The 24,707-nt window shown below is 46.4% G+C and overlaps 9 protein-coding genes across 9 annotated transcripts; 5 read left to right on the top strand and 4 right to left on the bottom strand.

Moving 5' to 3' along the window:
- Positions 1 to 77: 77 nt before the first annotated feature.
- F4822DRAFT_388101 (uncharacterized protein) lies at positions 78 to 1,924 on the bottom strand. The gene is made up of 2 exons (XM_051456852.1): positions 585 to 1,924; positions 78 to 511 (listed from the first exon to the last, which is right to left on the bottom strand). The coding sequence occupies exons 1-2, from the start codon at positions 1,499 to 1,501 to the stop codon at positions 223 to 225; spliced, it is 1,206 nt and encodes a 401-aa protein (XP_051320177.1). The 5' UTR covers positions 1,502 to 1,924; the 3' UTR covers positions 78 to 222.
- An 862-nt stretch (positions 1,925 to 2,786) lies between these two features.
- F4822DRAFT_46995 (glycoside hydrolase family 10 protein) lies at positions 2,787 to 4,731 on the top strand. The gene is made up of 3 exons (XM_051463527.1): positions 2,787 to 3,858; positions 3,914 to 4,360; positions 4,416 to 4,731. Exons 1-3 carry the CDS (start codon positions 3,157 to 3,159, stop codon positions 4,506 to 4,508), a joined length of 1,242 nt encoding a protein of 413 aa, XP_051320176.1. The 5' UTR covers positions 2,787 to 3,156; the 3' UTR covers positions 4,509 to 4,731.
- Positions 4,732 to 4,747: 16 nt separating this feature from the next.
- Positions 4,748 to 7,598, bottom strand: F4822DRAFT_388095 (putative siderochrome-iron transporter). The gene is made up of 5 exons (XM_051456851.1): positions 6,674 to 7,598; positions 6,345 to 6,615; positions 5,937 to 6,279; positions 5,353 to 5,882; positions 4,748 to 5,300 (listed from the first exon to the last, which is right to left on the bottom strand). The coding sequence occupies exons 1-5, from the start codon at positions 6,916 to 6,918 to the stop codon at positions 4,902 to 4,904; spliced, it is 1,788 nt and encodes a 595-aa protein (XP_051320175.1). The 5' UTR covers positions 6,919 to 7,598; the 3' UTR covers positions 4,748 to 4,901.
- Positions 7,599 to 7,775: 177 nt separating this feature from the next.
- Positions 7,776 to 8,517, top strand: F4822DRAFT_424878 (trimeric LpxA-like protein; the record flags this gene model as incomplete). The annotated part of the gene is made up of 3 exons (XM_051460238.1): positions 7,776 to 7,814; positions 7,885 to 8,120; positions 8,199 to 8,517. 3 exons carry the CDS (start codon positions 7,776 to 7,778, stop codon positions 8,515 to 8,517), a joined length of 594 nt encoding a protein of 197 aa, XP_051320174.1.
- Positions 8,518 to 9,131: 614 nt separating this feature from the next.
- F4822DRAFT_424877 (uncharacterized protein) lies at positions 9,132 to 9,389 on the bottom strand (the record flags this gene model as incomplete). Its single annotated transcript, XM_051460237.1, has 2 exons — positions 9,132 to 9,269; positions 9,327 to 9,389. 2 exons carry the CDS (start codon positions 9,387 to 9,389, stop codon positions 9,132 to 9,134), a joined length of 201 nt encoding a protein of 66 aa, XP_051320173.1.
- A 1,136-nt stretch (positions 9,390 to 10,525) lies between these two features.
- Positions 10,526 to 11,582, top strand: F4822DRAFT_424876 (thioesterase family protein; the record flags this gene model as incomplete). The annotated part of the gene is made up of 2 exons (XM_051460236.1): positions 10,526 to 10,619; positions 10,678 to 11,582. 2 exons carry the CDS (start codon positions 10,526 to 10,528, stop codon positions 11,580 to 11,582), a joined length of 999 nt encoding a protein of 332 aa, XP_051320172.1.
- A 1,449-nt stretch (positions 11,583 to 13,031) lies between these two features.
- F4822DRAFT_424875 (fatty acid desaturase-domain-containing protein) lies at positions 13,032 to 14,384 on the top strand (the record flags this gene model as incomplete). Its single annotated transcript, XM_051460235.1, has 4 exons — positions 13,032 to 13,085; positions 13,138 to 13,924; positions 13,977 to 14,145; positions 14,210 to 14,384. The coding sequence occupies 4 exons, from the start codon at positions 13,032 to 13,034 to the stop codon at positions 14,382 to 14,384; spliced, it is 1,185 nt and encodes a 394-aa protein (XP_051320171.1).
- A 1,417-nt stretch (positions 14,385 to 15,801) lies between these two features.
- Positions 15,802 to 23,259, top strand: F4822DRAFT_388082 (uncharacterized protein). Its single transcript, XM_051456850.1, has 6 exons — positions 15,802 to 16,168; positions 16,222 to 16,736; positions 16,788 to 17,394; positions 17,451 to 21,925; positions 21,981 to 22,897; positions 22,953 to 23,259. The coding sequence occupies exons 1-5, from the start codon at positions 16,141 to 16,143 to the stop codon at positions 22,620 to 22,622; spliced, it is 6,267 nt and encodes a 2,088-aa protein (XP_051320170.1). The 5' UTR covers positions 15,802 to 16,140; the 3' UTR covers positions 22,623 to 22,897; positions 22,953 to 23,259.
- Positions 23,260 to 23,271: 12 nt separating this feature from the next.
- On the bottom strand, positions 23,272 to 24,700 carry F4822DRAFT_46839 (Protoglobin-domain-containing protein). Its single transcript, XM_051463525.1, has 3 exons — positions 24,270 to 24,700; positions 23,940 to 24,210; positions 23,272 to 23,882 (listed from the first exon to the last, which is right to left on the bottom strand). The coding sequence occupies exons 1-3, from the start codon at positions 24,373 to 24,375 to the stop codon at positions 23,435 to 23,437; spliced, it is 825 nt and encodes a 274-aa protein (XP_051320169.1). The 5' UTR covers positions 24,376 to 24,700; the 3' UTR covers positions 23,272 to 23,434.
- Positions 24,701 to 24,707: the final 7 nt, after the last annotated feature.

Here is a 24,707-nt window from a genome sequence, read left to right as displayed (position 1 = left end):
ACTGCCTATTTCGTGCCGCTCTACGTGGCCCGATAGGGCGTTAGGGTAACGCTGTAGATTAACTTGCTGATAAATAAATTTACAGGGATTGAACATTCCTCATTCCCAAACATGATATATACCAAGCATCTCTTTATTATAATACATCGCGTTTCATTTGTTTCATTTCCTTATCTGTTTTTCACTTTTGATTCATTTTACATCATTTCATACCTAGGTATCTTAGAACGTAGTTTGCAGCTTAGGATAATCCTTTGCACGAGCATGCAGATCGGCAAAGATAGCTGCTGAATCATCCCCTTGCAGGCCCTCCATTCGGTGAGTATCTTCATCTTCCAACTTCTCCAACTCCTCTATAGGGTTTTCCTGTCCTTCTTTTTGATTTTTCTGTGGCTCGGTCGCCTTTTTAATACCGCTTGATTCACCAACTAATAGGAATTGCGTGTTTGCATAGTCGAGATGCTTGGGTTGTGTTCCGATCCACCGAAGAGATCGGAAATCATCTAGTACTCTTAATAGCGGGCAGTTAGCGAATTTGTGGCTACTTTAGCGTGCTAGGTGGGTGCGCGATAAAAAGTACTTACTCCTGCGGATATTCTGGACCCTGTGGAAGAGCAGCGCCTTTGGGAGCTTCATATTGAGGGTTTCTGGTGCTAATAATAAAACTTCCTTTCCCCTTAAGTCCAATCTCCTTTTGGACTTCACCGAGCTCATCGGGTAAAGTGAGCATATACGCGAGGTGGCTCTCGCGACCGGTGCTCGTGATACCATAGATCCCTTCAGCTATTGGAGTTGCAGCGGGGGTATGTCGCACACCAGCAGTCTTGGTGGTATAATCGGAAGCCGAGATAAAATCTTCCTTCAACGCTTTGAAAGAAGCGTGCGATTTCTCGACGAAAGCGATCCATCTATCTCGGCCACTTGATGGTAACACTTTCTTAGGAATAGCGATTAGGCGGCTATTCCCAACATCTTCAATCGTGCCCTCGCCAAGTTTCGCATCTTTGTCCAGTGGGCGCAGGACAATGTAGCTGCGGCGGATATCGTCTACGCTGCTCGGCTCGTCGATACCTACTCGACCACGAATGAAGAAGTATATAATACCTTTCTCTAGGATATTTGACGGGACAACTCCTTCTCTTGCTCCTTCTTTTTCGGCAGAACCATTCTGCTCCGGCTTGTTCTCGGTAACTGCACCGTTTTTTCCGTTCTCGCCGTTTTCGCGTTTCTTCTTCAGACTATCGGCCGGTGGTTCGCCATATGCTTCCGTAGGGCTACATCGAGATGTTAACAATATTCGTTGTATCAATAAATAGCTACTCATGTATTCGTACCTCGGTATTCTGTCTTCGATGGTGGTCTGCTTCAAATCGTCTTCCTTCTTGGTTCGCTTGGATGATGGAGAAGTCTTCGTGTCAAGTTGGTGCTTAGTACCAGCATTCTCGCCATTCCGGTTCTTGACACCATTTTCAGCTTTAGCACCAGATCGAGTCGTAGTCATGGTGGGCAATAGCGTGATATCTGTAATTGACGGGGATTGGGAGATATTGCAATTGAATACCTCGACCTATTCTATTATCTCTGTACGTGATATGAAGAGGTAGTTTCGGCAATGTCAGGGGTTTATGAAGACAAATAGGTGGGCAGGATGGGTTCAGCCATTGGCAAAGCTTGGGATTGAAATCCATTTACACCTCTCACCTTGGAGAGTAATTGTTACCTTCAGCTTAGGTTAATGTGATGTCATTGATCTGATCGACATCATCTTCTAGGAACACATAAGGAGCTTGGGCCATTCATGACGATATCTGCTGGGTAGCTGATTGCCTCTTTCGGTAATTGAAGTGTTGATGATGTATTTTGCATGTACCTAAGTACCAATTCATTAATTATCATTTATAATTAATAAAACCCAGCTATTCACGAGAGGAGTATGATTTATCTTTTGGCGAATGAAAATATAGAATTGATTAATATTATATAGGTGAAACATAATGACAATTGTGTGCATAAAAATAATGCAAGTCACGATCGTACAGATGAACTCCTCTACTAACTAGATATAAATCTCCGATTCGTCAGATTTCTACGGTCGGCTCTATCAATCCCGATTCTACACATTTTTAACAGTGCTCTATTCTTTTTCTTCTACTCCTTTCTTCCCAATATTCGTCCGTATTCAACAAAAAAAAAAAAAAACACGACTCTATCCTATATTTGCCCAAGTATGCTATCCACATACTGCGCTACCTACTTTCATCGTATTTATATATCCGATCGTAAGACGCTATACGCAAATGGCGCAAACGACCTTCCCCGAGTGAGTGGTAGCGTTACGCACAGAGGTTCGATAATGTTGGCATCTAAAGTCGTATTTCTCATGCAGCAGCGAATCCCCCTGAAACGCCTTGACTGAAAATAGTCTCGTATTGAACACCACCATCCTATAGAGATAAGGAGAAGGGATGAGAATACAGTCGAGAGGTTCTATTCGATGTGTTTACTAACATGTTTATAATTCTGGAATGACTAAACGTAGAGACATCTCTATTCTAATTGAAAATCAAAGCGACGATGGTTTTCTGTTTAATAAAGCATCTCTCTAGACTCCTAGCCATGTGGAATTAGCCCCTTGTTCCTGTCGCTAGTCGCGTGTCGACAACGAGATCTCACCACCATCCTGGCCTCAGGTGGCTTCCGATGTGGATACACCTCAAGTAGCGCCTCAAATCATTCCCAGCTAACAGAGGCTAGATCAGTTGGAAATGGAACATCTCCGGAAAGGAATATCTGATTTAGGAAAACCACGAGCAGCCGATTAACTACAAACGAACTAGGTCACTCACAGGGCCGGTAACACGTCCCGGATTTGCAATGTCTAAGCCTCTGAAAGAACTCCTTGCGGGTGGGGGTCTCACTGCTTTATATACTTAGTTCCCCTAACCACCAGAAGTAGATTCACGATGTTGGATAGTTGAGGAAATTCCCCTTCATCTATCTCGAAGAAAAGCATCTACCCGGCAACAAGATCCTGCTTCAGGCTCAGCCGCTCACTCTCGTTAATTATAGTCTTATCTAACCAATTCACTCTCTTTTCAAGAACAACTTATTATTTGACTGGTTCCATTCTTTATTTCTAATCTCACAATCATTAAAATGAAACCGGCAACTCTCGCTCTCCTTCTTGGCCCTATGGGCATCGTGGCTCGCCCCTGCGGTGGCAGCCGCCCACAGTCTACAACAACAACTACTACCGTGATCACCTCAGGAGTTAATATTCCTACTGCATCAAGCGGCCTACCTTCGGCGTCATCCGTTTCGTCGGCAACGTCTCCAGCACCCTCGACCGCTTCTATTACTTCCTCGACGACACCCTCAGCAACAACTTCTATCTCTTCTTCCGCCACTACCTCAACGAGCCAGCAGGCTTCCTCCACCACGAGTTCCTCCGCCACCCCATCCCCAACCAAGGGCACTGGCTCATCATCAGACAGCATCGACGAGCTCTTCAAGGCAAAGGGTAAGCTCTACTATGGCACAGCCGCCGACTCGGGCACCCTATCCAAGTCCCAAAATGCCGCCATCATCAAGAAGGACTTTGGGCAATTGACTCCCGAGAACAGCATGAAGTGGGATGCCATCGAGCCAACCCGCGGCGGTTTCAGCTTCGGCGGCGCCGACGCTCTCGTTAGCTTCGCGCAGCAGAACGGCCAGAGCGTGCGTGGACATGCTCTGCTTTGGTACCAGCAACTACCGGACTACGTCAAGGCGATCACCGATGCTAAGGAACTTACCAGTGTTCTTGAGAACCACATCAGCACCATTGTTGGTAGGTATAAGGGCAAGGCCCGCTCTTGGGTATGTGTCACCACACTACGATTATAGGAACGGGAAAAGCTAATATTTTGACTAGGACGTCGTCAACGAGATCTTCAACGAGGACGGCACTCTCCGTGATTGCGTTTTCTCCCAAGTTCTCGGCGAAGACTTCGTTCGTATTGCTTTTGAGGCGGCGCACAAGGCCGATCCTGACGCGAAGCTTTACATCAATGATTATCATCTCGAGAGCGGTACTTCTGCTAAGACCGTTACAGGCATGTTCGACCATGTGAAGAAGTGGATCGCTGCTGGTATCCCTATCGATGGTATTGGTATTCAGGGTCACCTCGGCGGTGGAAACCCAAGCGCCAGCGGCATGCAAGCTGGATTAGAAAAACTTGCTGCGACTGGTGTCAAGGAGCTTGCTATCACCGAATTAGATATCGTCAATGCGCCGGTTGACGAATACGTCAAAGTTACGAATGCTTGCCTCGCTGTTGAGCAGTGTGTCGGAATTACCGTATGGGGTGTGAGCGATGCCGTAAGTATTTTTATTTTGGATTTCCCATATCGAATGTTATACTAAATTTTATTAGGATTCGTGGCAGTCGCAGAGCTCGCCGCTCCTCTTTGATACGAGCTACCAGCCTAAGTCGGCTTACACCGCTATCGTCGAGGCTCTCTCATAGGTACTGGTAGAAGTAGGCGATGCTGAGACAGCAGTACGCTGCCGTAGCGGATGAAGTAATATTCGAAGATGGGGGATAAGACGTAATTATAGGTAATATTTAAAAAGATAATCGTGTATTATATGAATATGTGCATTATGGAGATATATGACCATCTAATGAGACTAGATTTCTCACGATATTCCGGTGTGCGCAACTACAATATCACTCGAGTACTCTTGAGGGGGTTGGAGGATCCATTTATGTTTTAAATTCTTCAATTTGTCTACTACCATTGACTACCTAGGTACCTAGGTACACTCGGGCATAACTAATACGGATATCCCCAAACCTGAAGCTATCTTCCAATTCCTGCATGTATACCTAGGGGTATAGGTACGTCGCATCGACGTATCACATAACTCTACCTTTCATCTGCTTATCCCTAATATTCAAATTTCTCCACGCCATAGCACATGGGATCGTCAAAGTTAACACGGCACATGCGGCGATACACATACGCTGCATGCCCTCACCATAAGCGTCCACAATGGCAATGCGACCCGGCGTACCCCATAGATAAGACAGCTGTACTACAAGACTGCCGAAGATCTTGCCAGCTTGGTCTCTGAGGCTTTGGGGAAGATATTTCTGTAATAGTTGGGGCATACTGTTAGTCCAGATAGCGCCACTGACCCCGAGTCCGATGGTATCTCCGACCGCGGTGAAGAGGGCGAGGAGCGCGAGCACCATGGCTACGTTGGTATGTTCGGCGGCGGCCATGATGGCGATCTTTTCCGTGACCACGAGTGTCTAATTAAGCGTTAGCATGGTTTTTGATATTAACTAGCGCAGTATTGCTTACTCCTGCGCCTATAGTCTCAAGCACTTGGCACATAGCCACCAACCCGATCGGGTTCCCTGGCATACGGTATTTAATCATCAATCCAGCACTCATGACGAGTAAGGGTGCCGCCATAAGTGCCAACCACTTATACCGATTAGTGACGCGAATCAAATATCCGACGACAAAACTCCATGAGCAGGAGCCGAGTGTGTAGATATTGCCGATCCAGCCTGCGTCTTTGATGGAAAGCCCGAAAACCACTTGCAAGTGGCTCTGGAAGTACGAACTCCAGCAGCGAGAGGCGACGAACATGACACCGCTCATGATGCAGGCGCCCATAACCGTGCGATCCCATAGCAGGTGAAATGATACGAGTGTCACCTTGGCGAAGTTTTTCTCCCATATACAGAAGGCAATGAGTGAGCAGCCACCTAGAACGATCATGGTGATGATAGCGGCTGACCTCCACTTATCGGCTTGGTACGTAGCGAGCGTTAGGGGAAGAATGACTAGGGAGAATCCAGCGACGACAAGGATCATGCCGACGACTTAATATAGTCAGTTTTAGAACTGTAAAATTCATGTGAGTTCAATAAACTTGCCATCAAATTCAATTGCGTAATGCGCAACATTCTGCGACCAAGTCCGTCCCGAATCTCGAACTGCGGCGGGGAATTGCTTGCGCGCCTCTTTTCGGGTGTAGAGCAAAATCCAGAGAATGGGTACAGATGATATTGGTATGATGATTGCTAAAGTACCATAAGCCCACCGCCAACCAACACCAGTGAGGAAATTCTCAGCTGCAGCTGGTCCGGCGAAAGCAGTAGCCAAGAAAGGAGCGGACATAAGAGCTAGGAGCAATGCTCGGTTTCGGAGTTTCGAAGTATCGGCCACTAGGACGTCTAGGACGAAGTTCATGCCGTTTTCACCGACAGTATAGAAAACCTTGCCAATCGCAGGTTGTCAGTGATTGAGCTACGGCTTCACTTATAGTGTATCGAGAAACATACCAGAGCGGCAGCATACGTCTCGACATTTCTGCTTACTGCCATCAAAATGGTACCCAGCGTAGCAAAGCATGTCATCAACGCAAAGCCTTCCGGTCGACCCCAAATGTCGATAATTTTAGCGATCGGGATGCGAGAAACGCCTCCGAAAATGGACGCTACAACTTGCGCCGTTGTGAGTAACGAGTGCCTCTGGAAGTCACTTGTGACGTAGGCAATCAATGAGTTGGACATGCTAGATTCGAACGCGAGGACGAAATTAATTATCAAAAGCCTTCTAAATAATTAATTACGAATCTCTTTAATTGTTTGGTTTAACTTAACTTGCGTACCATGCATAAGTGATGATCATCACCTTTTTAGACCAAGTTTGAGTGATAGCTTCAATATCGCGAACACCATCTTGTCCTTCTAAGTCGGAAATATGCTTCTCATCAACGTTCAGACTTCGGCGACCGTCTGCAGTTTGAACAGGCTGAGCAGGGCTAATCTCATCAGTAGCGACAGGAGGTGATGCGTTTCGAGGCTGGTTCTCGGGACTGGTCCTAGCCGGTTTCTTTTCATTAACCTCTGCCATGACAGATCAACCTTGTACCCTCAGGCGAGGAGTAGTATCGGCATAGAAGAGAAGATCAGCAAAGATTAGAGCTCAGCTGGCATAACCAAACCCTATGGCAGTAGGTATATAAGAGCTCAGGTAACACAAGCGAGAGCGGGGACAATGCCATTCTACAGGTGTGCAAGACACGCATCCTACATAGAAAAGGGCCGTTACATGAGCCCTACATGGCTCGGTACCTAGGTAAGCTTCATGATGCTAGTCTCGCAGATGTAGAATATCATTGGTGAAATCAAGTCCATAGATGATCTGATAATAAGAGATAACGGAGAACCCTGGCTACTTGGCGGGTAGAGATTTTATCTGATCCGGTCGGATTCGAATCAAATCCCTGTTTCCTGTCCTAGAAGAAAAGAGAACGCCGGTCGGCTGTCGGTCTACAGGGCTCATTTCTGGCGGGCAGGTGAGATTTTGGTAGTCCATTAGTTGTTGTTATTTGACAACGAACTTTCTAATGTTGGTCGATATGTTTCAGCGAGCTTTGCGAATCCGAATTTTCATATTATATTCTTCAATTATAATATTTGTAGATGCTTTAGTACATTCAAGAGTAGTGTTGAGTTGAGTTGGGTCGAGTTGTAAAGATACAGAGTTTCCCCACGTAATTTCTAAAGGTTTTAGAGATAAATACAGATTACGTACGTAACGACTAAAGAGTGTGGGGTAATATTATGTAATAATAAATTCAATTCTTCGTCGCGTTTGCGGTCAATCGATACATTGGTACTTTCATCTTCCTACTCAATAGCTTCAATTACAACATTCTGTCATTATTCGGTAACTAGGCGACTAATACTCGACTGACGTCAATCAACATGTCTAGGAAGCAAGCAAAAGGAGAGTATATCGAAACCGTATGTCAATTCAATCCCCCACAATAATAAATTGGTTACTATTTAGTTAGCTAACGAGTCATTTGCCCAGGACACGGGAAACAAGGTGTCGAGGAAAGCCGTCTTGGTTGGAACCCAACACATCATGCTGGGTGGTAAAACTGTCATTCAAGCCGAAGCCATGATACGAGGTGATTTAGCTCGAACTACCCAGTCTACTCCGACTACTAGCACTGCTCCCGGTAGCAATACTGCTGTCGCAATTGGTCGTTACTGTTATCTTAGCAAAGGATGCTGTCTACGTCCTCCAGGTCGCATATATAAAGGGTAAATCATAGCGCATATACAAATCTTCAAGAGGGTATTGCGATTTGATCGCTTCCGCTGACATGATTCTTTACACAGATCATTTACCTACCTCCCTCTCCGACTGGGCGATCACGTATTCATAGGCGAAGGAACCGTCGTACAAGCAGCTACCGTCGGAAGTCACGTACATATCGGCCAAAACGTTGCCGTCGGCGAGTTTGCAATTATCAAAGATTACGTTCGAATCCTCGATGGTGCCGTCATACCCCCCAATATGGTCATACCTAGCTTCAGTATCGTTGCCGGCCAGCCGGCACGTGTCGTCGGCGAGGTCCCCGAAGGTGGACACGAAGCATTCGAACTCCGAGAGCTATACAAAACGATCGGAAACAACCCGCAACCACTAGTTGTGTGATTTGCAATTGAATACGAGTTCTTGTAGAGCAAAATATTACTTTTAAAGTTGGCGATTAATTGGGTATTCGGAACTTGGATGCTTGTACCCTTGCAACTCCATTCAAAGAGTTCCCATATACCGAGACATCTCGATAGGTGTACATCACCACCCACGATTCGAATGCGCCGGAAATATAGAGCGATAGTTGCAGTGTCATAATCGACCACCACTTCAACACTGCAACACAGAATTATCCATCCGCGCCGAGCGACCCAGGTGATGGTATGGGATGGAGAAGGGAATAAAAATCAATAATGGATATCTGGAAACATCATATGACCCTATTACGAAAGGCCGTGTCATGTCGGCGTTGCGGATACTCACATATACGATATCCAATAGGATACCATCCGCCTTTACACATCAATAATGGCTAGAGTATAAAATCTCAGCTTCGGAATAGTTACTTCAATTAAGCATCCCGCAATATGGCAGTCATAAAACCCAAGCTCTCCCAATTCAACAACATCTTGTTCTACACGCCCATCCCGAATCGCGTGGAACCGACCGATGCCCTGAGGCCCTATAAGCACCATCCATTCCAACTATTGTCCCTTATTCAATTCGAATTTCTAGGGTTCTTTGCAAGCCCATCGGTATTCAGCCGGAGTAGAACAGAAACTGCAAGTTCCACTGCAATCCGACTGCACAGAGCATGTTTTGCCGCAAGTATCGTCCGAGCCAACTAGTGAGCCTTCCAATAGAGGAGACTGGTGGTGTAATTGCATTAGTTTCATTCCTCCTATACCGTTATCCTTGACACTTACAGCTAATGCGCCACGGAGAGCAACGAGAAGTAAAGGGGCGAGGGAAGCGAGCGTGAACTTCATTTTGTTATCCAAAGACAACGTGGTTGCAGTGATAGTTGAGTATGATCCTCTAAACATACATTAATTGATCCGGTTTCCCCAGTATTTATAGACATTGACTCTAGAGACTATCACATGACAACACCGTTGCAATCCGTGTTGTCATCGCATCTCTATTCATCTGTACCCCAACTTTCTTTAAACTATTATACTAAGCGATTGGTTCAGATTTACCGATGGTCATCTGCAGGTACTTGAAGAACGATTCTAGATCTTCATGAACAGAAATTGTTGCCCGAATAGGCGTCATACAGCGACAACTCGTATTCTCACAGGCACAATCCAGATCCTATTTACTACGTTACAACTACTACCTAGCATAGTTCTTGTTACTAGCTGGTTAGGTAGATGCTATTAATGTTTAAAACATATCATTTACTGCCCGTGGACGACCTTCACTCGTCTTTATATATAGTCTTGGCCCCTCATATGCCATACCTTCTCAACCGATACCGCGCCACTCAGCTATTCCCGCTCCTTTACGAATAATCGATAATGTCTCATTATTATTACTAGTCATTTCTCGTTTGTTAATTGGCCTAGAGCTTTGGTTTAGCTTCCCTCGTGTTTGTTTTTTTTTCAACGATGCTTACTCGCACCAGAGAGATTTATCCCCCAAGTGGGACACACTTGGAGGATTTATTGCACCGTTTTCGTTGCCAGATTCTCCAAATTGACAGAGCTCGGGTCGCTTTGAAACAACGTTAACTTCTAAAATCCTTAAAGCATCCAGGCGGTTGGAATGAGTATTTTCTCTAAAGCGATTTCTTATACTATATCTACATCCCAAACAACATGTAAATTAATTATTCCCTATCCTGAGTTAAGTAGATTAACACCGTGGTGCAGAGTCCCAATCGGGATTTAGCAATGATGAATCCAACCAATTATGTAAGTGGACTAGGGCTATGTGGGAATCGTCTGCTTCGCCGCAACATACGTTGTTAGTTTGTTGTTGAAGCAGGGGATAGATTCGGAATAACATGGCCCCCAAACCAACTACAAAGAAACGTCCTAGCTGGGTTAATTCACCTCAGTTAAAATTCATGATGGCCCCTCATCTTCTACACATACCAAGTAGGTATTCATTGATCAAAATGGCCAATATCCTTAGAGACCAGATCAACCTCAAGCAAACCTCGTCTCATACCTATACCATCTCGACCCATCCAGAGTGGGCCGCGGGTCTCGGTAAGTATTCACAGACCCAGTCCGGCAAGGATTGAGACTAACGGTGAGATAACCCTAGCTCTACATGGCGGATGTGTAGCCGCTGCAATTCATCATGCGGCCTCAACCCATCTCTCCACCACGTTAGCAGCTCAAAACCAACCGGATATACTGACCTTGCATATCGAATTTCTTCGCGCCTGCGACGTGCGTGAAAATGGTAGTGTTGTCACCGTCACCGACCTGAAGCTCGGCTTAGGCACAAGCACCATTCAACTAGTATTATCGCAGAGTGGGAAGACCAAAGTCCTCGCACTGGCAACCTCAACCAACTTCGACAAACCGGTCGGTCCAAGCGCGCCCACGGCTTGGAGTTTCCATCCACCGCCCAAGCCCGCGCCCGACTTCGCCAAAGTCTTGGCGCACCAACCCGACGAGAACTGGATTCCGGCCCGGATATTAGGTGATGTTTTACCTTTTACGCATCGCATCTTATATCTCAACCCGCGGGAAGGGTTTAAGTTCGATGGCGTGTGCGATGCGTGGAATACGGCGAATGGCGAGCCTATGGATGCTACGTTCCTCGCTTTCATGACCGACATAATCCCATCTATGTCCGACACGCTGCTCCGCAACGGCGGCTTGTACGATGCGCATCGCCGCCAAGCGCAAGCGATGCAATGGGATCAGGAGCACCCTGGTGTCCCCGTGAAGTTAGTTAACACGCTCAAGGAGGCGATGGAAGGGACTTTTAATAATTTCACGGTTACCTTGGACATCGAATTTAAGCGACGACTTCCTAAAGAGGGTGTGCGATGGGTTTTCGAGAGGACCGCGACGCGCATGTTAGAGGATGGGCGGATGGATGTAGATGTTACCATATGCGATGAGATGATGGCGATTTTGTGCTTATCACGCCAAGTCATACTTGTACTTGATGCTAAGAGGAGGTTTGGAGGTAAAAAGCCGCAGTCAACGCTTTGAAATTTGTTGTGGTTTGTGACGTTGAAACTGAGGACATTGGCATTACGAATAAGACAATTACGAATGAAACAATTTTTAAAAGCTAATATGGGGATGTAGATGTCCCAACGGTTTTTACCCTTCAAAGATAACATATGGAATTAACGTCAGATAATCATTACCTAGAAGTCCGCAGTTTTATTGCCAGTTCTTACTATGGTGATAAGTCTAGCTACGTGGGTACTAGCAGCTTAATACCATGACAACTTCAAGTACCTAGGTAGGCAATTAGCAGCCCTTGGCTTAATATTCCTACGATACTACCTCTAATAATATCACATGAAGTTGATAATCGAGCTTCCGACTCTGCGAGTAGGTACCGCCATTCAGGCTCCGGGCAGGGTTCAGGGGTACGATTCGGTAATAGGATGCACATCAGACGAGATCCTACCTTTTTAATTTGCTGACGCGAGATCCAGGGTCTTTTTTTTTTTTTTTTTTTCAGATTACCTATCTCGCGCTTTCCCGGTTACTGAGCGGCAAAGACTTCTACAAGAAAAATAAAACATTGACCTAGATCTTGTGGGCGACTTAAGTAGAATGGACCCCACAAGGTGCCGGGAGTTGTTCACCGTATCGAGCTAAAAAGGCATAGAATTCAGAACTCCAGGTCTACCTAGACAGGTACTATTGATTCGATCTGGGGGATATCATATGAGAAACGAACGGTACTCTGAACATATTTAAATGATTCAGGAGAAACGGAGGAGATTTTATTGGCTTTGACTCCTACGTGAAGAGAATTTTCATGTTTTATCTTAATCATCTAAAATTGTGTAACAAGGGTTTGTAAAATGTCCACCTAGATTTTAAGGCGCGTTTTACCATTGGTTAATATCCTGGCATACTAAAACTACGATACAGGGTTGGCTGGTTCGAGTCCCTTGGATCTAAAAAGGGAAATTGCCTATATTAGGTCTAGTCAGGTCGTCTTACACCGTCCTACGAACCGTGCCGTTTAGGGACTACCAGGTAGTATGTTGTACGCTCCGCTTCCAAGACCAAAACCCCAAGACTAGAACCATGTTTAAAGAGGACCCTGCAGATTGTTGAGGCTCTACTCAACGAAGATGTGCGTTCCAGAACCCCCACGTGTAACTCGTAAGAGATTTAGTGGAGTATAGTAAAATATCAAGCGACCCCTTTTTCTTTAGGGGGACTAGCTTGGTTTGGGGTCGATGGGTAATAAAACTAATGATAAGGTCTGTCACGAGGAAAATTTTGCAGACCTTCAAAACTCGAGCGGTGAGATCGAATAGTCCTTCTTTTCCTTTATTATATCGATCGGTAATCAAAAGAAAGCTGTGTTGTAGCAGCTACTCGATACGTCTTTTGATTAAAAGACGACAACCAGACTTGGTCAACGTACCTTTTTATAGGATACTGCTGACTAAAGACAACGTTTTCATCATGTCGACAGTCACTCAAGTCGAGGAGTCCACCATGAGGGCTCGCTCAGTGCTGGTGAGTGCAAGTATACGCTTTGAGCCGAGGTGTTGATGCTGACACGGTGTAGAAACTGAAGGGAGAGCAGCAGGCGCTTCCAGATATAAACACAATTAGAAAGGCAATTCCCGCACATTGCTTCCAGCCCTCAGCATTGAGGTCCCTGTCCTATGTGGCGCGGGATCTTGTGATGGCTGCCAGTCTGTGGTATGCAGCTGTGACGTACATACCGACCGTGTCTAACCCAATCTATCGCACTCTTGCATGGACCGTTTACGGCTTCTTGCAGGGTCTGGTTGGCGTCGGGATTTGGATTCTCGCCCACGAATGTGGCCATGGCGCTTTCTCGATGCATCGACGATTGAATGACTTCGTTGGCTGGGTTTTGCATTCGTCATTGCTCGTGCCTTTCTTCTCGTGGAAGTTCTCCCACGCTCGTCACCATCGCTTCACTGGTCACATGCAAAAGGACATGGCTTTCGTTCCCGCGACAGGCCCAACCTCATTCATGCAATCATTGAGCTCTTTCATGGACATGGAAGTCCTAGAGGATGCTCCTCTAGTGAATTTGATTCGTCTGCTAGGTCAGCAATTGGGAGGGTGGCAGGTGTATTTGCTCCTGAATGCGACGGCCGGGGATGACAGCATGCAGAATCAGAATGCTAAGTGGTGGAGGCGCAGCCACTTCGATCCTTTCAGTGGGGTTTTCCGCCCGCAAGAAGCCCTATACGTTCTTATTTCGGACCTGGGCCTTGCGCTTGTAACAGCGGGTCTGTACTATGGCGCGCAGGCTCTCGACTGGCAGACTATTTTCCTATTATACGGAGTGCCGTACTTCTGGGTCAACCACTGGCTGGGTAAGTTGGAAATTGACACATTTGGAGGCTCGGGTGATTAACATTGCATTAGTTGCTATTACTTACCTTCATCACACTCATAAAGACGTCCCTCACTATGATGGTGAACGATGGAGCTTCGTAGCGGGCGCCCTTGCGACCGTTGATCGCGACTTTGGCTTTATTGGCCGCCACATTTTCCACGGTATTATCGACACCCATGTTGTCCATCACTTGTTCTCGTAAGTGGATACATGAAGTTTAACGTCATCTGTCTTATCTTTTCAATAAGCTAACTCTCCCTAGACGCATCCCCTTCTACCATGCCGAGGAAGCCACGAAAGCCATCAAGCCTCTGCTCGGCGATCTCTACCACAGCGATGAACGATCTTTCATGGGTTCACTCTGGGAGACGTCGCGCACGTGTCAGTATGTGGAAAATGACCCAAGTAACCCCGGTGTCATGAAGTGGCATGAATAGAGACTCGGCTACGGCGTTGTATGGAAGCATATACCCTGAAACGTGCATGGATAAAGCCTAATACCCTTGGGATATCGGCGTATTCGAAACGGCATCGATAATGGATAGATTTGGTGATAGACATGAGATAGAATAGAGGGTTATAGATGTGCGTTATTTTTAGTCCCCTTTTAATGAGCGACAAAATATTGAGTTACATTTGTATAACGGACCTTCATACTATCGTGGCCTTGCCCACTATTGACATCATAAATTAAATTCATTCAGGTACTATTTTCCCCCTTGATGACCGCAAAAGCAATGCCTCTATGATGTAATTGCCGTTGTGCTACAACCTTGGTACATCACGGATCTGCGGTCAGCACTCTCGCTTACGGTCTATTCAACCCAAACCCCCAGACTTGATGTGATAACTTGCTTTCTAAAAATGGCCTTTCTGTTAATATCAAATTCTCTTTACTTTTCTTTAGCAACTAGACGTGGCCCCACTTAACCAAATAGTATTTACCGATGATATATGCGAACGCGTATACACCCTACGAAACTAATTGGGCTAAACCCTCGTGTTGTGTTGATCGGCATATATCTTATTATGTGTAACATATCCCGTACGGCGCGATTGGATTCGTGGCCTTGTTGGGCCGTAATGACGGCTTACGCTCTACTTTCACTGAAAAGAGCTCCTCTACATCGGCTATTCTAGCTGTAGCGCGACGAAGGCAACTATGAAAAAAGGCTGCCAATTTATGATGATCGGCATTCATCATGGGAACGCTGGGTTATTGATATGGGCTATACCTAGATGTACTCGAGTCGGCGACTATCGAACCTGGTCATGCATATCCTATGCGTGGCGTAGGCAAAGCAAAATTTGGCAAAGCCCGCGGGAAATACACCAACCGAAGAGGGGCTGCTGCAAATCTCTAACAATAATGTCTTCTTGTCTAGTTCTTCAACCTGCCGCGTGCATAGAGAGACTTCCCCCTCCTCTTTTACCTAGGGTCGTCAGAATGTCAAGCTCCCTCTCTAGATGACTAGGTAAGTAGTGTCTCAAGGACCAATCATGAAAGGAGTTAGACCCCCCGACTTGCCTTGAGAGTAAGCACCTTATCGTGGCTTTCGTGCATGGGGGCACAGCTACCCCCATGAGGAATAACATACCCAATAGCTGCCGTTTTTGGTAGAACCAGCCCTCAATCAGCCGTGAGAAAATTAATAAATTTCATCGAAGGCTAGAGTCCTAGGTTCCCCGACTAGGCGTAGGTAAGCGGACCTCATGCGGGAGTATCCCGCTAATCTAAAGCCGCGGGGTCTCGATCGTGTTCAGCTGGCCTTGTGCGCGCCACGCCTCGGAGTAGTTCAACGATTTCCGAATCTGGGAACGGCCCGCACATAGCGTTGCTCGGAGTGACGCCACAAATGAGACACTATTCTAGCGATCTATCAGACATCCGTGCCTAGACATGTTCGCTGGACGCGCCGCTGCGCTCAAATCAATCAGAAACATTTGACATCAGCCAATATTCAGCTCTTACTACTTTGGGCTGGAAATTAAAGCTGAATAGAAGGTCCTTCCGTTCCTCATAGTGGTTGGGATCGAGATGGCTTCCCCGATCTAGAGCCAATATCGTTAGGGGTAGCCGAAGATCAGCTTGAGTTCGTGAATACAAGAGGAGCCAACGTATTTCTAAATGACTTAAGAGGGGAGACAAACCTGAGTGAGCTGTTCCAATAACTTTTCATCCATAGATACCTAATGTTGGGACTTCGTAGAATAGAGCAAAGTATGTTATTACCTACATCTATTCCTTAAGGCTTTTTTACTGATAATATTCAGGTCTGCGGAACCGCAGGTCCATTTCTTCCTCCCACTCCTCGCAGCATTCCGCAGAAGATACAAAGACAGAACCAACTATGCCTTCTCTCGTCAATGGTAGCCAGGCGTCCTCGGACGTAGTCAAGCAGACTACTACGTCCACGAACAATGTGGATGTTAGCAGTTCTACCGCTATTCAGACAACTAATCACTCCGAACGTAGATCCTCAATGCGGATCCAGGTTACTCAAACTATTAAAACAACCAAGAGGGTCAGGGCAAGGCTAGTCCACGAGTTAGATGAGGTCGATGAAGCATACCTTCAACGGATTGACCTCCAGGCCTATCTACGACACATCGCAAATGAGCGTATTTTTCATATGCCCAAGCGAGGTAGCCAGTGGGATCAAGTTCTGAAGGAAGCCGAATTCTTTGGACTCCAAATCGACGAGTTTACCGCAGCGGTTCAGGAATTCATTACCGATAGTATAACCACGAGGGATACCGCACTTGCGAGTTGCTATCTCCTCCTTCAGGTACGTCACGGCAAACTAGTACTGTTCCTTGAGCTTTGCTGACAATACTAGCTCGGCTGTGAGCAAGCTCAAGCTCTTGAACCCACCTTCAGTACTTTGTATGAACTAGGTCAACTTCTCGCAAACACGCTTGAACTTCGTTCTTTGTTCGTACTGAGCGAGGAAATTGCACAAGCTCTTAGCGAGGTGATCATTCGCCTCATACACCTACTTGGCGATATCGCAATATTTTATCATCAACGTATCAGCCGCTTGTCTAAGGAGACCGTGACGATTGACTTCGATCGCGAATTTGGGGACCAACTAGAGGTAATATGCTCCAAGAGGGAACAACTCATCTACAAAATCTGGAGCTATAAGCTCGGGGGTGATAATGTTGCAGGCGACGTAGTATCGCTTCATCGGGAGTTAGGCTCTGGTCAAACTCATGTGAAATCCTACCTCTATGGTCGCATATCGGATAAAAAGCGTCGTGTTGAAAGAACATGTGAATGGTTAGAATACGACCTTGAAGAATTCGCTGAAAAGGATGAGAAAGTCCTTACAATTACGGGAAGCCCTGGATCGGGAAAATCTATGCTCGCAGCATGGACACGACAGCAACTGGAAAGGCCAACTGGCCATTTGGAGAAGCACAGGATCATTTCTTACGAATTCAGTGAGTATTAATTGCCCATCTTTGAAAGAACGCGGCGGGAATCTAACAATGCATAGCTGCCGATTACCCCGAAAGATCCACCACTGTTTCTGCTTTGAAGAGTTTGCTCTCACAATTACTCGAAATTAGCATTGGAGACACTCATCTTTTCGAGAAATTATCTTCTCTCTTGCCAGAGAAGCATAATGAGAAGGAGTTCGTCAGCCAATTGTGGGTTATACTCGAAGATGGCTTGAAAACAATCGATAGAAAGAAAGCCAAGGTTGCAATTGTCATCGACGGCCTGGATGAGATCGTCGGTGGAGATGTTGCTGCCTTGGAGTTCTACAAAAATATTCATCAGGTCGCCAAAAATCTAGAGAAAATTCGCGCGTTCACATTCTCTCGCCATATATCGCACCTCGGCCAGTTCGATAGTAGACATATCGTCGTTACCCCGGAGCTTGTCAACGATGACATCCAACGGTATCTATTGGATGGTCTTTCCAAGCGTAGTGTTTACGCTTCCGAGAGCGACACCAAACGTCAGGAACTATTACTTCAATTGGTGTCTCGCGCCAAAGGCTCATTCCTGTTTGCATACTTGTCACTGAAATTGATCGACGCTGGTGTCGATTTTGATTCATTCCACAAGTTGATCCAGGTCACCAAGCCCGATCCAAGTGAGAACCATCATAGCCTCCTTAAAGAGCTTATTCACAGGACCAACTTGAAAGATGCCCATACTAACAGCCTCTTGACATTCATGGTTGCAACCGAGCGGCCGCTACAGCTTGAGGAAGCAGAAGATTTATTGAGCGTTGACCTTTCCAACCCTCGAGCATCCTCGCGCGCTAACGTGCGCAAAGTACTGGCTGCTACCAATGGGCTTCTAGTCGAGTATAAAGGGATGGTTCGGTTTAAACATTCTATCGTGCGAAATTATGTCCGTGAGCTTTGCGGATCAGTACTTGTCTTACTCAAAGATTCTCATCGAATACTGACGATGACTCTATTGCTGTTCGCCAAGAATAACCTTACGCAATCGTGCGAGCCGTCATTTGACATTGTGAATAGAGGAACTATCGACCAGGCCTATAATTCCCACGCTATTATGCAATACATCTCACAATATTGGATCATTCACTTTAAGAAATCGTCACTCATCAGTACGAAAGGGGATTTGGCACTAACACAAGATTTCAAGAGCGTTTTCCCAGAATCCACGTTTTTCGTCATGACAGAGTGGTATAGCTGGCAAAGCCATCCCACATCTGATTTCATCCATTTCCACGACTTAGCACTCAGGATTCGCTCTGCCTGCTTTGGAGAGAAGCATCGCACAATTCTGCAGAGCCTCATAATCCTCGGTATCACATACCGCTCACGATCAGAGGATTTCAAAGCCGCTGAATTTTTCTATCGTGCATCATCTGTTGGCCGCACTGTACTTTACAAGTTCAGTCCTTTGGTGGTTTCCTGCACAGTTGCGTTTTTGACTTGCACTGAAAAGATGTCTATCAACACACGAACCACCCTTGTCACTTATCGCGAGGAGATGATTCGCTTCTATATTGAGGTGTGCAAAGGACAATATGGCCGCCACTCTGACCAGGTCATCCGGTGGAGCGAAGCCCTCGTTGAACTCTACCGAAGCATCCGAGAAGAACATATGGCAGCAGTGATCCTCAAAGAACTTCGTGAGATAACCATCATTCGCTTTGGACGTGGCTCCGATAAAACCCGTGGTCTGACTAGGGAACTTGCCGAATTGAACGTTGTTCTTAAGAAAGGAAAGACGCAGCAGACCAAGGACCAGGACGATGAGCTTCTCTTCGAAGCTAGCGAAGGGGCAGAACTGACAGATGAATGGCGAATCGAGATCATCCTTCAGTTCGCGAGGGCCTATGAATCGGAACACAAATTCATCCTAGCGGAGAAGCTTTACGTCGCTCTTTGGAGTCGGATCTGCACAGCTTGTCGACAGAAAACAACTGTTGAATTGCAACTAGCTCAACTCAACATCGCGCTTGAGTATGTTCATTTCTTACAGCGTCTTAAGCGAGGGAGCGAGGCTTGTAATATCATGGTCTGTGTCTGGGCTGAATACGAGCACCGCAAGTTCGAGTCAAAGAAAATTCTCCTTCGCCTCAAGGAGCTATCGGTGTTGTTCCGAAAATTCGGATTGCTCGCAATCTCGGTTTCAATTCTCAAGAAAGCCTGGAGCTGGTTCAAAGAACGTAAAATGACCGAGACAGAGGAAGCGTACGAGACGACAACTATTATTACTGAAGTTGTTAAGGAAATTACTGAGACAACTACCGAGGTGACTACCACTACGACTGAAACTGAGGCCGTTACCCGAGAAGTCTACGAGACTACTTATACTCGAGCTAAGTCTGGCAAGGTGGACCGCCACTTCTTCAAAGCATCCCTAGCCCTAGTTAACCTGCACATAAAACTTCAACAATGGTCTGAAGCCGAGGTTGTTCTCCGGCGGTCTTTGGAGATTATGTGGAAAGGTGTCCTGACTGTTGATGAGAAATTAACTCTCGAAGGGAGCTTCACCTCCGAAACAGTAACGACTGCGTTGAGCTTGGCTCTTTGCTATCATCGCCAGAGGAAGTTTGATAAGGCACAGCAAATCTACCTACGGGTGTGGAGAGCATGCCTTGTTTCCTTGAAAGCCGAAGACGCCCTACTTATTGAAACCACCACAAAGCTCATAGCTTTCTACGAGGAATTCCATCGCTATGAAGAGATTATCGAAACTCACAAACAACTTCTCCAACACTATCGCCAGCATCTTGGTGTAACGCACAAGTTGACTATACAAGTCCTCTACAAGCTCGCATCTACATACCGTCTTCTTGGGCGTAAGGAGGCATACGAGTATTACTGCGAGATTGTGAAAACTTACACTCACAACGGTATTTGTCGCCATGAGGGCTTTCAAGCCGCCAATATTGTCCTCAAGTACTACCGTGAAGAACAACGTTGGAAAGAGCTTCAAGATCTCTGCGTAGTTCTATGGACTAGCATTACCAAACACCACCACGAGCGCAAGGTTTCGGAAGAATTCGTGATAACGATATACGAAGCGTACCGATATGTTCTAGAATTCCATTCTAAGGTGGAATTTTCGGTCTTATACAAGCTCACCGTCGAGTATCGTGAGACCGTTAAGACTATCTTCGGTGTTTCAGTTGCGATATACTTGACAGCGTCAATAGCTCTGGCAGAGATCTGCGAGAAGAGTGAGGAGCGTTATGTTGAATCGGTTACCATCTATGAGGAAGTAATAACGAGGACGAAGACTGTTACCACCCTCACGGAGACCAAGATCCGCACCATTAAGAAGAGGCTCTCTACGCTATATGTCACCGTCATTACACGTGGGAAGAAGACCGAGAAATCCACTTTCGAACGAGCGATTGAGGTGTGCTCCGAGACATATGAGCAATACAAGATCGAGTTTGGCTGGTGGCATGAGGCGACGCTGCTCAAGTTGAAAGAACTAGTCTTGCTATACAGTAAATACGACGGTGGCAAGACGCAGGTCATAGTTCAGATGCTGCAAGAGAGTGTCGTCAAGATACTCACTTCTACTACGGTCGCGATTGAGCTATATAAAGCTGCTTTGACCATTGCATCTATCTATAAGACCGTCAAGCTTGAGAGTTCAGGCCAGGAATTGCTTCGCCAATTGCAAATCCTGATACTCTTCCCAGGCTTCGATATTTTGCAACAAAAGGTCGATCTGAAGGTAGATTTCAAGTTCACCAGGGTAGCCTTTGTATTCCTCATCGCTCTTGAAGAGGGCCTCCATCATCCGGATGGAAAGCCTGGCCACGACCACTTCTCGCAGCTTATGGCCGATCTCATACTAGAGTCTCTTCTTTATGAGCAGTATTACTCAGTAACAACCAACATAACCGAAAAGACAAGCACTCAAACAATTCTCGAGCACTCGGCTCGTTTACGTAGCCTCTGGGTTGCTCGTGGTCGTACAACCTTCGTTTCCGTGCTGGAAAGGAATGTCCTAGCTATCTTCACGGAACGATACGCCAAGGAGTTAAGCTCTTATGTAAACGACCCAAGCGCCGTTTCTGACCTATGCTTGGCGATACTCACTGAGATTGGCGACAATAGCACTACCGAGCGCACAACCATCAACTTCGCATTAGCAACGGTCAAGGCCATCAACAACACTGTACGAATATTGATGGTGGACCGCAAGGACTTCCTACGCGCTCATGCAGTCGCGAAGTCTGGCTTCCAATTCGCTAATGCCCAACGTTTCTACCACGATAAAAGCCGCGGCGTGATCGGATATAAGCTCGCGCAGATGCTTGCCGGTCACGACATCCCAGGATGGAAGCCGACCGATGCAACGCAAAGAGAGTCTATGCTTCAATCAAGCCGTACCGTACTCCAAACTGTATTTGCCGCTTTCCGTGAAGCTGGCGTCGACTTCGTCAGCCTACATTTCGAGGACCTATCCAGTCTTATCAACTTGCTTGGCGACCAGAAGAACTACGGCGAACTCGAGGTAAGTCTCCCTAACCATTTTCGTTATTCTCGCAGTGTACTAACCTCTTTCACAGACTCTCCTCAAGGCTCTCTGGCAGTCCCGAGAGATCCAACGCAGCTGGTCCCCCGCGAATGTTCTGCAAATCGGACGATTGCTTATCGACGCGCACGTATTGGCATCACACAATGACGATGCCGTCGCATTGGCCGAAAACCTCTATTACAACGTGCGGGAATCGCGTGGCGGTCTCGATACCTACACTCTCGCTGTCGCCGACAAGTTGACTGTTCTACTAGCTCGCTTGGGCCGCTCGCGCGAAGCCGTTCGCGTCCATAATTGGGTTCTGCGCGATCTTGATGAACACAGTATCTTCACTGCCAACAACGGTGATGCGAAGGCAGAGAAAGATCGTCTGCGCGCTACTGCCGACCAACATCTTACCGGCTTGCGACGCTGCGGTTGGGCTTCCCGACCAGAGGGCGCACGTACTGCGACGGCCCTGCATGCCAAGTTAGGTCATCGCTATGGTGGTCTGACGGTACCACCTGTTGAGAAGTGGGGTGCGGTTGATCCTAAGAAAAATAGGGACTTGACATACTCGGAACCGACGACTTGGAGTCTCGATGTTGAAAAGGAGACTACGAAGAGGGACTGGGTTGCTCCGGCCAAGGAGCGCTGGGGTTATTTTGTAAGGACACCGGAGGTTGTTGCTTAATTGGGGGAGTCGGAATGGAAATAACTGTACGATTTGTGTATTCGAAGGGAATCGGCAGGTAATATGTTACGCTGTGGAGGATATGACGCTTCCGAATCCCGGATTTTTCTTTGCATCCTCACTCTTTTCTTTTTACTTTGTTGACTTTGTTGATTCTGTATATTAATTCCGAACTGTACGATCGGCTTCTCAAAAATTTCATAGTGTACCTGATACTTCATAAATTCGCTCGGATGTATTCCTACTTCTGCTGACTCCGTGGTACAATTTACCTTGTGAGTAGTAACAATACTGAACGACGGATGGTCAGTACGCTAAAATTACAAGAAGACTAGCATCCGGGCTCATTATAACTGCAATGCACCACAGCGCCCGTCCCCTAGAAAGGCCGACTTGCTACAGGGCGCTGTAATGAATTCGGGCTATAATTGCGGGGTGTGCGCTATGATTACAGTGATATCCTTCCCTTAGGCTGACAGTAAGTGAAAGACGATTCACATTGAGCGACGAGACCTTCGACCTAATGCGTCGGAATGGGGATATATCGGAAACCAATTTTATATAAACCCATCTATGCTATGTGCGAGCGTTATTTAATCGAATGAAAGCATCATAAAATTGATTTGGCAAGCGCAAGACGTACAAGGTCCGCGACTGATGGATCTTCTTTAGGAACCTCTGTAAATACAGGTAGTAGACGGTATATTTTAGTGGCAATAATAAGTATAAACATGTAGTATCCCATTAACCTTGATGCCGTCTCCCCTATAACCCCCCCCAAACCTAGCCCAACATGAGAAAAACCTCACCCCTCAATTTGTTTCGACATGCGGTCGTAACGGCAATGCTGTCGAACAACCATTCTGGTTTTCTGTCTTATCTCCGCATCCACTGCAAGCATCAGCCTTCGCCGTAGCAGAGAAACCCGAAAATGGGCAGGTCGGCGAAGATGGTATCCCTTCCTCGATGTCTTCCAATATCTTTTTGCCATGCAAAAATCCTTCGGCTTCGACCTCCTGCTTCTCCATCTCGTTGGCGTATTCGTCACCGTCGCGCACATACCACTTAGCAAACAGGTCGTTCTGGACCCAAATGACCTTGCCGATGGCCTTAACCAACGCAATCTTTTTGTCCATTCGTAAACGTGGGTGAGAAAGAAGTGCCTCCGTTAGTGTATCTTGGATGAAGGCAAGACATGCGCCAATGTGGACATATTCGACGTGCAGGGGATGCTCACGTCCGCGTCCCGTATGCATCATGCTTGATTTTATAATTAGAGAACCTGGCATATTTTTATTTGGTGCCAATAATACTCACCCAACTTTATCTAGATATTCCCAGAATTCCATGGTACTGGGATCGGAACACAATTTCGCGAGGTAAGCTCTTAGGAACATCTTGCGATGCAAGATCTGCGGGCTGCTTTCGTTGAGGTTATCGTCCACTGGCCCCTCATAGCTTGTGCTCCGAGTCTCCAATGCACGCGCTGTGATATCATATTGTAGCAACTTTTGGTAGACAATATTAACGATTGCGGGAATAAGCTGTTTTATGTACTTGGAACCCGATATTAAGGCTTCGATATCGTCTTTAAATTTTATTAGTTTCTCGGGCTTCGTTTGTAAAAGGCATTGTGAGGATTCGTACTTGAACTGAAATCAATGAAAGAGTGAAGATATTGGATTCGTGCTTCGAGGTTGGTGTATAAATCTTTTCGGTCAATATGCTGTCTAGGACGTGCTAGGGGCCCCATTTTGAATAAAGCACCTAAATTTGGTGCTGTAATTTCTTGATGATTTTCTACCGATGATATTGTGCGAGCTTGCTCTTATAATAATGTCAGTCTAATCAAAATAAACAACAGCAAGTTAACAGCAGCAATTACCCGAACAGATTGCTGTGGTAGAATTATATTATGTATTAAACAACTCTACACGATGACGTTGAACCAGAGTGTCCAAACGCTCCCTAACTTCAGCCCGCACACTAGAAATGAAGCGATGATGGCCTGACATTGTGTGGGACCATCGAACCATCGTGTTGGGCATGTTTGTTCTGGGCTGACCTAGCGGTAAAAACGTAGGA

The sequence above is a fragment of the Hypoxylon trugodes genome, assembly GCF_022578975.1.
Source record: "Hypoxylon trugodes strain CBS 135444 unplaced genomic scaffold F4822scaffold_1, whole genome shotgun sequence".
Classification (NCBI taxonomy): Eukaryota; Fungi; Ascomycota; class Sordariomycetes; order Xylariales; family Hypoxylaceae; genus Hypoxylon; species Hypoxylon trugodes.
This window is presented reverse-complemented; position numbering and strand designations above follow the sequence as displayed.